The 15646-nt window shown below is 35.2% G+C and overlaps 1 protein-coding gene across 1 annotated transcript in view; it reads left to right on the top strand.

Moving 5' to 3' along the window:
• LOC123564527 (receptor-type guanylate cyclase Gyc76C-like) overlaps positions 1-15646 on the top strand; it is a 365429-nt gene that overhangs the window by 224107 nt on the left and 125676 nt on the right. Inside the window, exon 5 of the mRNA XM_045358180.2 lies at positions 5303-5606. Coding sequence (XP_045214115.2) covers positions 5303-5606 — 304 coding nt within the window. The remainder of the gene's footprint in view (positions 1-5302; positions 5607-15646) is intronic.

The following is a 15646-nucleotide window of genomic DNA, read 5'->3' as shown; positions in this document are numbered from 1 at the left end:
TTCGACTACACCACGGAAGCACATTTTCGACCGAATTACTGACCTTATTCCTATTGAATGTAATGTATTTGTATTTTGGTAGGTTCGTCTGAAAAAAACACGCTATTTTTGCAACGCTCTTAATATAATGAGTTTCTTCCTGTAACTTGAAACAGATAAAGAAACAGTGTATCTCATATTACATAACAGTATTGGTAAAAATATACTTGTCCCACGTGCGTGAGGATAGTTTTTATTCTATAACACGAACAGTTGATATAGGATATCTGATCCTAGCGTTATTGTTTTTTTTATGTTTTATTGAACATTTGCATGGAGATATATTATAAACGTTATTTTAACACCATGGTGAAAGATTCAATTGTATACAAAACATCACGTTATATTTTTAACGCAGATTTATTCAGTATTTAGTAATAATCGTAATAATAAATGAAATGACTTTCATCATTGTAAATAGCGTTTTATAAGAAGAATCAAGGAAATGTACTATTGACTGCAATTTCGTCCTGAATTTGTATCAATTCTTTACATTTTGTCATCAACCTCCTTACATAGGAATTTCGGATGGCTTCATAAAGTTTGGTAGCAAAGCAGGTTTGGGCAATTAATGAATAAATATATACTCGCTTTATTTTTGTCCCTCACTACCGTTTTCACCTTGGGAAAAAATTAATAAAACCAGTATCATTTTTTTCCTCATCAAGGCAATAAGAAGGGGGCACAATTCATGTCACTAGGTCCAAGTTAAGGCAAAGAAGGAAGACCAGAACTTTTCGCGATTATATTATTTCATATGTAGCATATAGGTATATAAATATGTTCTTGTCTGTTGAAGACGTATATTTCTGTAATCTATACTCTTTGAATTATGTTGTCGTAAAGTCAAAAACTGGATTGGTAATACATTGCACCTTACTGCCAAAAGTTACAACTTGAAATGTATTTGAAGGGTCGCTAGCATGCCAAAACATTGGCATGTGTTAATTATGTGGTAGACAAAAATACGACCCGCAAATTCATAACCAATAGAAAATCTATCCCTGCAAATTCGAGACTAACATGTCTATTTTATATACTCGTAAAAAGTCTGAGCTTAAATGAAACAGCTGAAGTGTTTCAGTTTCGTTGCACGGAAATTGGTTTCTATTGAAACAGCTGTATTCTCTTATATGGACAATTTGCATTGTGATTGTAGAATTGGTAGTATGCTTGGCGTGTGTTAATTGAGTGCCAGAAGAAATAATACGAGCCGCAAAATGGTCCGCTAGATTATTTGTTTTACTACACAGGCCTGTAAAACATGATGTTTATGAAACTAAGTCAGATGATTGTGATTATATACATAATCCGAAAACCGTAATAAATATGACCAGATTCAAGAAAAAAGAGTCCGACGGCGAAATATACTATGGTAATAAAATCTTTTGTTGCGAGCTTACTTTGCGATTCATATATGCATAGCTCTCTGGCTGTGCTTTGGTTGCTCTGTGCTTCCGGCAGATCCACCCTAAACTTTTACCTTTTATGGCACGCGAAAATCAATACAACTGCAGCATAATGACATGTTGTTGTGCAGACGAGTCAGTAAATAGCTGGTGTCAAATAACAATGTTTAACGTAAAAAAAAAACCTGTCAACATCAACTTTACCGCACGTACATGCCAAATTGAGTAGCTTTTAAAACAATGACAGCATACTGCAAAATGGGCATATAATTATATCCGTTGCCTCCACGATTTCTTACACTACCATCAAATTACCTGTCTCTTGCCGCCATAGTAACAAGTCAGGAACCTCTGGCAAAATTCTCTAAATGATTTGCTAATCAAGAATGTATTTTTGTTTTGTCTATAGCAAAGTCGCCAGATTCGTGTTTATGTAGAAACTTTAAATATGTTTTTTCCCAGAAACTAATGATCCATTTTTTAAATAAGTTCATGCAAATGTTACTTGGTTATCTCTGTGCAAAAAGTAATCAGACTATTCTTGTGCATTCCAGCGCTTCAAATAGAAAAAAATATCCCATACAAAATCTCCTTAATTGTTTTTCTGAGTTTGAAACTCTTTTAAAGACATGTTCTTCAGATGCGCGCATACCAAGACCTTTAATACTGTAACATCATTTTCTTTTAAACATCTGAAAGGATCTCATGTGATCGATTCTATAATCATGTGATGACCCGCTTGTTTCTCCAGTAGTCTACAGTATCGTAGAAATTTTCTTTCTGTACTAAAATAACTTGACACTAAGGACCGTTAAGGTTTGTTTTATATAAAATGACGAAATATGATATAAATTATGGCAGGTACAGCCATACAAGTATATTATGCAACAAAAACTAAACGTACGTTGTACAGAACACCCTTTGGTACAGTTTTCTGTACTCTATTCTCAACCCTCCCAGACACATATTAAGTGCAACCTGCCAAGCCAGTTCGGGCACATAAAGCAACGCAAAGGCGCCAACGCAACCCGTCCAAACATATTGAGCTCCGTTGAGGCGATGGGGCAACTTCCATGAACACAATTAGCGCCGTGACGGCGGCGGCTGTCAACTCCTGAAACTCGTTTTGATAGATTTTGTAACTGAACGTGACGATATACAATCAGTCAAACAGCATCCAGCAGCTGAAAATAATTGTTTACTGATCACTGTTACTGGCTTACATTTTGAATACACGACAGTGCATTTGTGTCCTTTAAAGAATCATTTAGACTTTAGGACAAATCAGTGGCCTTTGCATTATATTATGTATGCTGATTATTAGAATTGTATAGTAATTGATAAATAGACTACGAAAATTGACTGGAACATTACTGAAGATAGCTTGGCACAGAAATTAATAATACTAAAAAGAACAACTCAAGACAGTTGTATGAATACATTACTTTTACTATTAACCATTTTACTATAGCAAGCAATTAATATCTAATTTCGTTTTAATTAATGGTTGGCAGAAATTGGTCACAGCTTCACATAAATGTCAATATACAAATACATATGATATAAAGTATATGTTTAAAATGCAGATTTGGAGGCCCTGGGAACAGAGGCCTAATACAGTATACTTGAAACAAACAAACAAACTTCTTATTACACAACGTTAAGATATACTGGTGGGGGCTGACCTAACCGCCACATGTCGAGAATTTGGAACAACGTGGAAAATTCTTGACAACTGCCACCAGTAAAACACATTAAGAACGCGGATTTTCCTGACATACGTTTCTCTAAGTCAACTATTTTGTCCATCAAATGCGATTACTGTTTTACAATATATTTGGGGCTCATATGTAAATGAAAAATATGGTTCTAGCGAAACTAAAATGTAAAAATTCCTATATAAAAAAAATGTATATTTCTAAATATGATCTGCAATTAATGAATAGATTGTCGGTCAGAAGCCGAAACTTTTGTCCGAGGTCCAGGTCAGAAGATTTGACTATTGACTAGAAGACCACGCAAAGTCTGCTTATTACATGGCATCTGGAATCAAATTCAGTTTTTTTTATTTTTTTAATTAACATACCATTGGATATGTGTTGAATACAGTTTGGTTTGTTTTTGTTGGATTAAGAGTCACAACCGACACAATTTTGGTCATATAGCGACATTTCCATCTTATGATGGTAGAGGAAGACACAAGGTGTCCCCCACCCCTCTGGACATCATTTTTTCACGGGCATGCACCGGAGTAGAATCACCGACCTTCCGTAAGCCAGCTTGATGATTTCCTCACATAAAGAATTCTACATTCCAAACGAGGTTTCGAACCAATTTTAGTGACAAAGAACTCAGCTTCTCAAGCCTTCGTGTTGAACATATACCGGTCATTTAACACAAACGGATGGCGATTTATATAAGCTGTCATAGAATATTATAACTTTTCCTATTACAATTTACATAGATAGATCCGGGCATTGGAGTGCCACATTTTAGCATTACTCATCATTATCAAAATACTCGCAAAATCTTTTATTTTGATTGAGACAATACGACTTTATCAAGTTTGCAAATTTGTTGTTGTATTTTGATGTCTAAAAGTTGTTTCAGTTTAAATACATTTTGATCTCTAAGTGATATGGTTTGATCTGTATTTATTTTGTTGTCGCTTAAAACATTTTATACTCGAAAAGATTATTTACCTCATCACAAGTCCTTTTTCACAGTTGTTACATGTTCTTAGGCGTACTAGTATTCTTGTCCAGTTTCCAATTTCAACAGGGATTTGGGTACAGGATTATATCATTATACATTCTAAATACTCTCTTAAAGGAAAGTTCTGTGATTTTTTCAATGACGGAGTACATGCGTTTTATAAATTATCCTGCAGTTGACACATTTGTATTCAGCTGGGTTTCATTCCATTTGCTAGACGTGAACGTTTGCTTGTTCCTTATTATTAAAATCAGATTTTACTACATATAAATAAATTGAAGAACATTTGTTCTGAAACTAAATCACACATAATCCCAGTCATTACTAGTTCTTTCGATTGCGTGATTGAATAATGTCAAAATGTTGCTCAACGCTCTCGTAAGACAGTCTGTCAGCATCAGAACGAAATTCAGCTAAAGGTTAATCTGATAATTGGCATTGCGACGGAAGCCTTTAGGATAGGCGGAACAAATATCTCACTGTAAGCCGTCGAATTATACTAATCAGCGACAACTGACATTTTGAACAATGGCCTTGCATTAGCTTTAAGTAATATCTCGTAGTTATTGTCCAGCACTATAAAACGGATAAAACGATACAATAAATTGTAAAGAATTTCTAAATATTATATCCCGCATGACCAAAATGCTTATTGTTCATTTTTCTACTTGCTATTTTCACGTTTCAGACACGTATTGAAACGAAACAAATAATCGTCCATGTGCATGTATGAAATGTAAACTATGTTTTTAAGTCAAACAAATGAGAAGAAATACAAATGAGCCGTGCCATGAGAAAATCAACATAGTGGGTTTGCGACCAGCATGGATCCAGACCAGCTTGCGCATCCGCGCAGTCTGGTCAGGATCCGTGCTGTTCGCTTTTAAAGCCTATTGAAATTGGAGAAACTTTTAGCGAACAGCATGGATCCTGACCAGACTGTGCGGATGCGCAGGCTGGTCTGGATCCATGCTGGTCGCAAACCCACTATGTTGGTTTTCTCATGGCACGGCTCAAATTATGTTGTAGATCTTTGTTTCAATATATATTTACATTAAGATCGATGTCGTATTATTGTTTTCATAAAATGTTGACTGCGAAGCAGATTACGTATTTTTATTGGATATTTTAATTTTCAGAAATGTGCCGACTATGATGTTTCAAATAAAGAAGAATTTCCTACATTTGCTCGAACATTTCCTCCTGCCACACAGGTTGCGAAGCCAATCATCTCTTTACTTCTTCATTTCAACTGGAAAAAGTTCACACTGATCTTCGGTTCCCTGCACAAATCAAAAGTGATTGCCGAAAAGATACGAGAGCTTGCTGCTCAAAATAACATTACAATTAACGATGAACAAACGTTCAACGATCCTCATATACCGCTTACTATGGGTAATCCATTTCCTGGCATTGTAGAGAGAACATTTGTTGATACGAGAGGTAAGTGTTTATGAATACTGTACGGTAAGTGGTTTTTTGACTTTGAAAGAAATATTCAGATATTTTGTTCAAGACAAGGATCTGCGATTTATCTATGTCAAACTACTCAGCTAATTAAATGAAACAGAAAAAAAGACGCTTTATCGAATACAAATTATACCTTGTTCTTTCTTATTCCTGAAACTTTGATAATAGATAATAATGGAATTCTTTTTCGGGATGTTTATCAAATCAGTTTAAACATAGAGATAAATCGAGTTCTGTTCCTGTTAACAGATTGATTTTTCCTGATTTTGAACAAACATAATAGCCATGTTTTCTATACCTTCGTCCCATATTGAAAAGTCGCTTTATTCCACCAGAATTTCATGAATTGAAATACAAGAACAGTATGGTATTCCATCCTTTATTGCGAACTGGATGCATAATGTAGAGACTTACCCTAAGCCCTCTATACTCAAGGGAAACAATCTGTTTGTGTAGTGAAATTGTTTAGTGAACACCGTTTGTTAATCCTAATCCTGTCCATGTTATATCAGTATAATGGAAAAGTAATATATCTATGTTAAATGCTATGCGTGATAAGATAGTCATGCATCTTACAGTCCTGAAATTGATTTCTTTGATTTTCTCATATTTCTAGATGTTTTTCCCATTCTTTGACGCATATATATGGGTAGTAGAGATTGTTCTATTTCCAGCAGTAGTCTTTTCAACATATTTTACCTTGTGAAATTCTGTGGGTTCTGTCTTTTCCAAAGAATTCGTCAGTTTGTTGACAAATTTCACCACAGAAAATGTCACACTTTCCCCAGGGCATTAATTCATTTGATTTTTACACAGTTTTCTATTCAGAGTGGAAATTATGCATGCTATTTCTCTGCCTAGAGGTAAAAAGTGCATAGTTTGCATGAGGTACTAGATCAATAGCCACTTGAGCCTACTATAAAGTCATAGCGAAGTTGTTTCCATTTTTTCCAAATATTTTACCATTTTATCTTTTTTATGCCCCCGAAGGGAGGCATATAGTTTTTGAACCGTCTGTCGGTCTGTCAGTCTGTCAGTCTGTCGGTCTGTCCGCAATTTTCGTGTCCGGTCCATATCTTTGTCATCGATGGATGGATTTTCAAATAACTTGGCATGAATGTGTACCACAGTAAGACGACGTGCAGTGCGCAAGACCCAGGTCCGTAGCTCAAAGGTCAAGGTCACACTTAGACGTTAAAGGATAGTGCATTGATGGGCGTGTCCGGTCCATATCTTTGTCATCGATGGATGGATTTTCAAATAACTTGGCGTGAATGTGTACCACAGTAAGACGACGTGCAGTGCGCAAGACCCAGGTCCGTAGCTCAAAGGTCAAGGTCACACTTAGACGTTAAAGGATAGTGCATTGATGGGCGTGTCCGGTCCATATCTTTGTCATCGATGGATGGATTTTCAAATAACTTGGCATGAATGTGTACCACAGTAAGATGACGTGCAGTGCGCAAGATCCAGGTTCGTAGCTCAAAGGTCAAGGTCACACTTAGACGTTAAAGGATAGTGCATTGATGGGCGTGTCCGGTCCATATCTTTGTCATCGATGGATGGATTTTCAAATAACTTGGCATGAATGTGTACCACAGTAAGACGACATGTCATGCGCAAGACCCAGGTCCGTAGCTCAAAGGTCAAGGTCACACTTAGATGTTAAAGGATAGTGCATTGATGGGCGTGTCCGGTCCATATCTTTGTCATCGATGGATGGATTTTCAAATAACTTGGCATGAATGTGTACCACAGTAAGACGACGTGTCACACACAAGACCCAGGTCCGTAGCTCAAAGGTCAAGGTCACACTTAGACGTTAAAGATCATTTTTCATGATAGTGCATTGATGGGCATGTCCGGTCCATTTCTTTGTCATTCATGCATGGATTTTAAAATAACTATGCATGAATGTGTGACACAGTAAGACGATGTGTCGCGCGCAAGACCCAGCTCCGTAGGTCAAAGGTCCTAAACTCTAACATCGGCCATAACTATTCATTCAAAGTGCCATCGGGGGCATGTGTCATCCTACGGAGACAGCTCTTGTTTTAAGCTCAAATAACTTTTTTTTTTCCGAAAATGATATCTAAAATATTTTTTCAGTCTACATACTTTAATGCAGTTAGCTGCATATATATCTAAAATAGATAGTTCCTACTTGAAGTTGGTATTATTAGTTATACTGCCTACATAATGCGATATCTCCCGGTTTATATGAAATTTATATAAAGTAATGATTTAACACTTCAGATATCAACAATATAAATCATACGCATTTTAATATAATCTTTAATCAAAAACGAGTGCTTTCGATTAATATCAATGTTAATATTTTTTTTTTCTTCTACAGTCTCTGGAACGACATGCATTTTATCATTTGCAACATATAGAAATTCATTTACTACTTTAATGCCAAATATCGAGATATAAATTTCAAACTTGTTGACAAAACGAACTAAAATTAATTAACCAACAGTATCCTAACTGATTTGATATAATTTGTAACACCCATGTGATATTGTTATTAGTCTTGACTCTAATCTAGATATTGAACGTGACAATCATATTGTTGCAGGAGTATTGAGAAAAGTGACTATAAGTTAATGTTACCATTTTAACGATTTTCTCTTGAGTAATTCTTATTATATATTGTTTGCATTGTTTCGGTTGTATAAATTGAGGTTACGCTTTTTGTTGCCTTGGTATCTTTAGCATGGATTCGGATTCCTACGACCGATAAGCTTCAACAAGTAAAATAGATAAACAGATGATACTGATCAGGTTTAATTATGGAAATACCGCACAAAGTATTTGAAACAGAAGCTATGTAGTATTGACGCAACAGGAATATAAAAAGCTTGATTGATTGATATATTGCTTTCATGTGTCAGAGCAAGTGCGTACTGTCCAAAAGTTAAATTCTTTCCTGACTGTTACTGGCGTGATATTTTCAGAAGCTACTGATCAAAGGGCTTTCATATAAGGGTTTCAGCTCACCTAAGTACAAAGTGCTCATGATGTGCTATTAGAATATTTTATGTTCCTCGTCTGTCTGTGCGAAGGCATTGTCGCTTTATTTAAAATTCATTGGTATCCACTGTTAGCAGTTAACATAGATATAACAGCATTAAGTTTCAGCTTTTTATTGCAGCCGTATAGTCATTATGCCAACGCCTAACCTTCCTCCGTCATTTACCACAGAACGTTAACGTAAAATACATGGTAATTTTGTGAGCCACGGAATCTTGGCAAGCATATGAAACAACAATAGTAAAACGTGATTGTCTGCGTCTGAACAACCATCGTATATGACTCGTGACAACAATCATGTCCAACTTCATCGGTCTTCTAGTTGTAGAGCACCCGTTTCTAGTGTGAGATGTCAGGTCGCATTGTTCAGGGTTGTTATATCTTCTGGTTCTTTGTGATTATAGAGTTCATTCAATATCTTTGAAACAGAATCCCGCTTAAGGCGATGCTAGCGGGCATGAGAGGTGTTGCACTTTCCATTACCTCTCATAAATAGTCTCAATCTAGCCTGGGAATCCAGTCTGACAATTTCTAACTTTTTTAATACCTGCAAATTGACAGCCTGGGGAAACCTGTTTTCCGACCGCAGCGCCACCTATATTACACCCGAAATATGCGGGTGTTTGATAAAGAACGATAACTTCTGAAAGCAATATACCAAGGCTAAAAATAGAAATGGAATTCTCACGGAAAAGACAGATCGGAATCGTGTCCTTCCGAAGGTTTCCGGGCCATAGACAAATACCAGTTTGTACCTCCCATAGCTTTTCCAGCAAGTTGTAACAACTTTTAAATTTTTCAGTATAAACTTAAATTTGCGTCATAGCTATCAAGAAGTTACATTAATGCAGACCTAGTGATCTACGGAAATTGCCGAATTTTCGGCATCATTGCCTCGTTTCCGTTTCAAACAAGCGCAAATCTGGTCACATGTTAATTAGGCTACTTATAGAAAATCGATAATCAGTAGTAACATGGAAACTCCTTCAGATTTCCCCAGGCGTTGATAATATCAGAAACTCGATGAATGCCAATTAACACTAATTAGCGCAAATTAAGTGATCTTTAATGCATAGGTATTAGGTATACTTTCTTCTGACAAAGCACAAATATTATCAACGGCTTCCCAGGCTAGTCTCAATCAAATCGAGTCTGCTATTATTTTGCTTGGTTGCATTATATGCTTCCAAAGGATCCTTTTACAGATTTTATTATTTATACAATGTTTCGCATTACCACTTAATGCAGGGATTGGCTTTCTTCTTTTAAAACAGATTTTCATGCCAAACCCACTCCAGGTTAATTGAAAGGCTTACAATTTGTTACAGTGATAATAATGAAATGATTTTCTATGAAGAATGTACAAGGACTTGTATCGGTGAGATATGTCAGTTCGAACAGTTTCGCACTGAACAAATAATACTTTAAGAACTAATAAACATTGGTTGTCAAACTTATGTCATTAACTTAACTAGGTCTGAGATTACAAACGTAATATTCAGTTTGCACAAATGAGTCCTTTAGAACGGTTTGCTCAGTTGTTTTGTTGTTTTTGTTTTTAAATTAAATGTTCAGGGCAAACGTGTTCTAAGGGAATTCGAAGATTTTCAGTTTAAAACAATGATAAACATTAATTAAACAAAGAAAACAACTGTATTGTTTCTGTAAGAAAAGTATTTATTTCTTTCAAGAAGATAAAAACTGAATGAATATGCAAAATATGTTGATATTTACCAATCTAAAATAATCTGCATAATCCGTCTTTTACAAATGCGAGAGTGTAAAAGGTAAATATATAAAACAGACTGTCTCAGACGCCACGGATATTTACCATATTAACTCTAATAGTTTCAGCTGTATTGAAATATACACTTTTTTATACAGCTCTAGTATGATTGAGTACACTTAATGGAGGAATGTATCTAATTACACGATAAATTGCATTTGGCACGTTTATCAAGTGATGCCCATAAACACTTATTGAGGTGGTAGATAAACAGTTTTTTATGTGAACAACGAACTACATCGGATATAAACAGGCAGTAAAAGTTATTAATTAGACAAGAAAAAGCAGTGGAATGGGGAAACAGAAAATTAATACCGACTGAGAGAACTATGAAAAGGATGTATCCATGCTAATTGCACTCATTGAAACTACATTGCAAAATATTTTCGGTTTTAATGTCATTCGACAGTAAATATAGAAAATCATTTACCACTTAAATGTAGGTTTTGAAACAAAGATGTATGGGATATGCATGGAATATCAAGACCAAAGCCTTTTTTGTAACATACACCAACTTGACTTTATTTTATGCCGTAAAGTGAAAAAAATTTAATGAAACCTGGTAAACGTATTTAGATTCATTCTACATGTCCCAAACATAAAATGAATAATACTCAACAATTATTCACTTGTTGAATGGGCGGCAAAATAGTTCACGAGAGACACTGAAAATCCCTCATAATATACCGTTGGTCATATTACCCGAAGTACTAGGAATTGCATTGTTCAATAAAAAGAAATAATTATAGACATTCTTTTGGCAATTGCTGCATAAATTGTCCATAACTGTCTTTTGAAATAAAATGTATATGACGCACTAAAGTTCAATGGTTCATAGTTTTGAACATCGGCATTTAAAATCAGTTTGCAAGACAGGAAATGTTAACAGTTGGAGACTTAGAATAGACGCTAAACCAGTTGTTAAAGAAAAATAATTCAGAATTGACGTGTCTATAATTTGTCGTATCATCCTGTTGTTTATGTATTACACTTTCCGTGTTGCTTCTATCTTAAAAACAATAACCATACTTGCACAAGCAAGCATAAAACAAATACTTTATCTTTGTCAGGGGGAGTGGATGGGAGGTTAGCAGGACAGAAAACATGTGCTAACTGAGAAATGCTCGCGTTCACGCGTCGTTAACACACTTTTTATATATGTGTGTTTCGTGGCAAAGCGTTCGCGTATAACTGCCCTATAACGAATTATTCAAAATGTAACGACGTAAACATAATCAAACAATACTGACATTCCCGTGGATTTCATGAACATTTAATGAACTTGATCGGCAATATATCTATATTTAGCTTTTAACACGTTTTATACTTACCTGGGTTGGGTAATAACCAATCACTCGTGATTCAGCAAATTTAATAGTAAGAAAAGCATGCTTTATCCCTTCAGTCTAGGAGAATCATGTAACACATGTGATGTATTTTAAATAAATATGGTATCAGTTTGTTTTATCTTTGTATGAGCATCATAAAAAACATCAGAAGCGCTATTCTATTCTGCAATTAACTGTCAACATGTTCCCTGTGATTTCTATGTTGGGTAGGATGGATCGAAATAACCAATTGGTTTACAACCGATACTGCTGATAAAAGCTCACCATGTGTTCAAGATACAATCATCTTCGTGAGTTATCGAATATAGAGGTGTTCTATTCAAAGTCAAACTATAAATAAAAACTTTAATGACATTAACAAATTAATCAGATAAAGAGGCTCAGGCTCACCATAACACGTCATTATACACCAATAGCCATACTGATACTCAGCTTTCCGATCTATAATACACATATCGGCACAGTGCGATAATAGATAATTTTGTTTGTGTATGTATCTACTAATTATTTAGTTTTATAATCGATTTTCAGGGGCATTTAAATAAAAATAAATAAAATTACACCTTGTCAATATGTCGGAATTCTGAGATATTCCTAAATGTAAGGTTATTTATTAAAGTGAGGTTAAAAACACAAAAGAAATCCATTCCGTTCTATTTAGAAAAAAAGCTACAAAATGTTCAAGTATTTCAGCAAATTCAGGTGAACATGAACGCACACAAAATTCCTATGACTTCTGTATAGTTTGCAATAATTTAGTTTGTAGTTTGTAGAATGTATTGACTTAAAGGAAGAAAAAAATCTCATGCATGCGGTATACACTTACCAGTGATAAATAGTTTTCTTTGTTTATGGCTGTAAACTAATCAAAACAGCTGTTTCATAATTCAGTGCAAGAAAAAATATTACGTTGCTGGTCTAAAATTGAGTAATGATGAATTATAGTATGGAATCAATAAATCTGCTATGTAGTTAGGTCTACAGATTTATTTTTCAAAAGACAACAGCTTCAGCATACCCGAGAAGTGTAGTCCCAAATTAAACAATGACATGTTTTTACTGGATTTTTTTTCAAAACCTTAAACGGTCAGTCAGAACCCAACAGCCGATCTTGATGTCCTTTGATATGTTTTTGATGCTAACAAAATTCTTGCAAATTATCTATATAAGCCATACTTAAGGAAGAATAAAAAGAACTATGTGTTATTAACTTCCGTCGAATATTCATTCAAGCACATTTCGCGCATAAATACAAGACTGATTGCAAATAAGAAAACATTGCATTTCTTTCATGATACCTGATATAACTGAAACTAGATCAAGTTGGTCATTAGTGCTGAAACAGGAGACGTTCAAACAACATGCTATTGGTCATTTTGCCTTCAAGATTATCATATTACTTTGTGTAGGTTTCCTTTTCATGTTAATATACTATTATACCAAACATATTCACCTTAATTAAACTCACAAATCAAATTAACAATAGAAATTAACAATTTGACAGTATGAAACTATCGAATTAAACAAACTCAAGGCAAGTTTCTGTATAATCCGTCAAAGAAACGCAGCTAATGTTGGTGTTAAATTAAACAAGAAATATCTGAGATAATTTATTTAATTTATTGGAAATGTTGAATTGCAGTGTAGATAAAGAAAATAGAAAAAGTGGAAACTTCACAGGTCGCTCAACACGACAAATACGAAAATGTTGCAGGCTCAGTTTGATTGAGCCTGTTCATGGACGGTAGTGGAAATGAATGCTACCGTCCAAGCCCTCTAGCTCTGGGTTGAGCAGAACTCTACGTTTACACATGCTAAAAGTACAAAAGCAATTTAGAGACATCCGCAGATGTATTCAAACGGCGGTGAACATGGAACCTTCAATAATACACGGGTTGTGGCGTGTAAATTAAAAGCGGCGTTTGGTCCCCAGATGAAGTAATAGGTTTGCCCCAAACGAGAAAACAATGGGCAGAACTAAACAAACTGGAATTTAGAAAGGGAATCTGAGGTTATGGAGCCTGCATATCACAGGAACTGTCAAAAGACGAAATTAAAAAACAGGCACCATATCCACGGGGTGATTATACAATACCTAAGGCTATGAAAGCGGGAGTATTGGAACCACCCAGGCCGAAACGGTCATGCTGAGAAACTAAACAGTACCAATAACACAACATAAAAGTCGTGCTGAACGATCTGAGAAACATAATAAAGTTTTCCTTTCATACTATGCATGCTTCCTGGCAGTGTCCCCTTTAATCATGTGGTATTTAATAAAGTCACTATAACTGTTTCTTCGTGTGACATAATAATGTTCCAAAGTTTTGGTTTCAACAATGGAAATGGACTTTTTAATATCTGATTTCACGTTGCCTTATTGGCGTTGTTTATATAAGAAATGCATTACTTCTTGGCAAAATTATGACACTTTTACAAGAATTCGAATACCCCTGTGCAATTTTAAATAAATACTGCATTTCTGACACTTTTCGTCAGTTATGCCAGGAAATAGAAGACATTTTGTGAATAAATGTCATTAAAGACGTATTTTTAGCTCACCTGAGCAATGCTGAGTTTTTCTGATCGGTCAATGTCCGACGTCCGTCGTCTGTCTGTCGTCTGTCGTCCGTCAACATTTAGCTTGTGTATGTGATAGAGGCTGTATTTTTCAACTGATCTTCATGAAGTTTGGTCAGAATGATTACCTTGATGAAATCTAGGCCGAGTTTGAAAATGGGTCATCTGGGGTCAAAAACTAGGTCACTAGGTCAAATCAAAGAAAAACCTTGTGTATGCGATAGAGGCTGTATTTTTCAGTTGATTTTCATGAATTTTTGTCAGAATGATTACTTTGATGAAATCTAGGCCGAGTTTGAAAATGGGTCATCTAGGGTCAAAAACTAGGTCACTAGGTCAAATCAAAGAAAAACCTTGTGTATGCGATAGAGGCTGTATTTTTCAATTGATCTTATGAAATTTGGTCAGAATGATTATCTTGATGAAATCTAGGCCATGTTTGAAAATGGGTCATCTGGGGTCAAAAACTAGGTCACTTGGTCAAATCAAAGAAAAACCTTGTGTATGCGATAGAAGCTGTATTTTTCAATTGAGATTCATGAATTTTGATCAGAATGATTACCTTGATGAAATCTAGGTCAAGTTCGAAAATGGGTCATCTGGGGTCAAAAACTAGGTCACTTGGTCAAATCAAAGAAAAACCTTGTGTATGCGATAGAGGCGGTATTTTTCAATTGATCTTCATGAAATTTTGTCAGAATGATTACCTTGATGAAATCTAGGCCAGTAACGAATATGGGTCATCTGGGGTGAAAAACTAGGACACAAGGTCAAATCAAAGAAAAACCTTGTGTATGCAATAGGGGCTGCATTTTACAACTGATCTTCCTGAAATTTGATCAGAATGTTTGTCTGGATGAAATCTAGGTCGAATTTGAATATGGGTCATCTAGGGTCAAAAACTAGGTCACCCGGTCAAATAAAAGAAAAACCTTGTGTACGCAATAGGGGCTGTATTTTACACTGGATATACATACAATTTAGTCAGAATGATTGCCTTAATGAAATCTAGGTCAGTTTAGAATATGGGTCATCTGTGGTTAAAAACTAGGTCACTAGGTCAAATAAAAAAAACCTTGTGTATGCGATAGAGACTGTATTTTTCAATTGATCTTCATGAAATTTGGTCAGAATGATAGCCTTTATGAAATTAAGGTCAATTTTGAATACGGGTCATCTGGGATCAAAAACTAGGTCGCTAGGACAAATCAAAGAAAAAGATTTTGTATGCGATAGAGGCTGTATTTTTCGATTGAGGTTCA

Source organism: Mercenaria mercenaria, chromosome 2, assembly GCF_021730395.1.
Source record: "Mercenaria mercenaria strain notata chromosome 2, MADL_Memer_1, whole genome shotgun sequence".
In the NCBI taxonomy this organism is placed as follows: Eukaryota; Metazoa; Mollusca; class Bivalvia; order Venerida; family Veneridae; genus Mercenaria; species Mercenaria mercenaria.
This window is presented reverse-complemented; position numbering and strand designations above follow the sequence as displayed.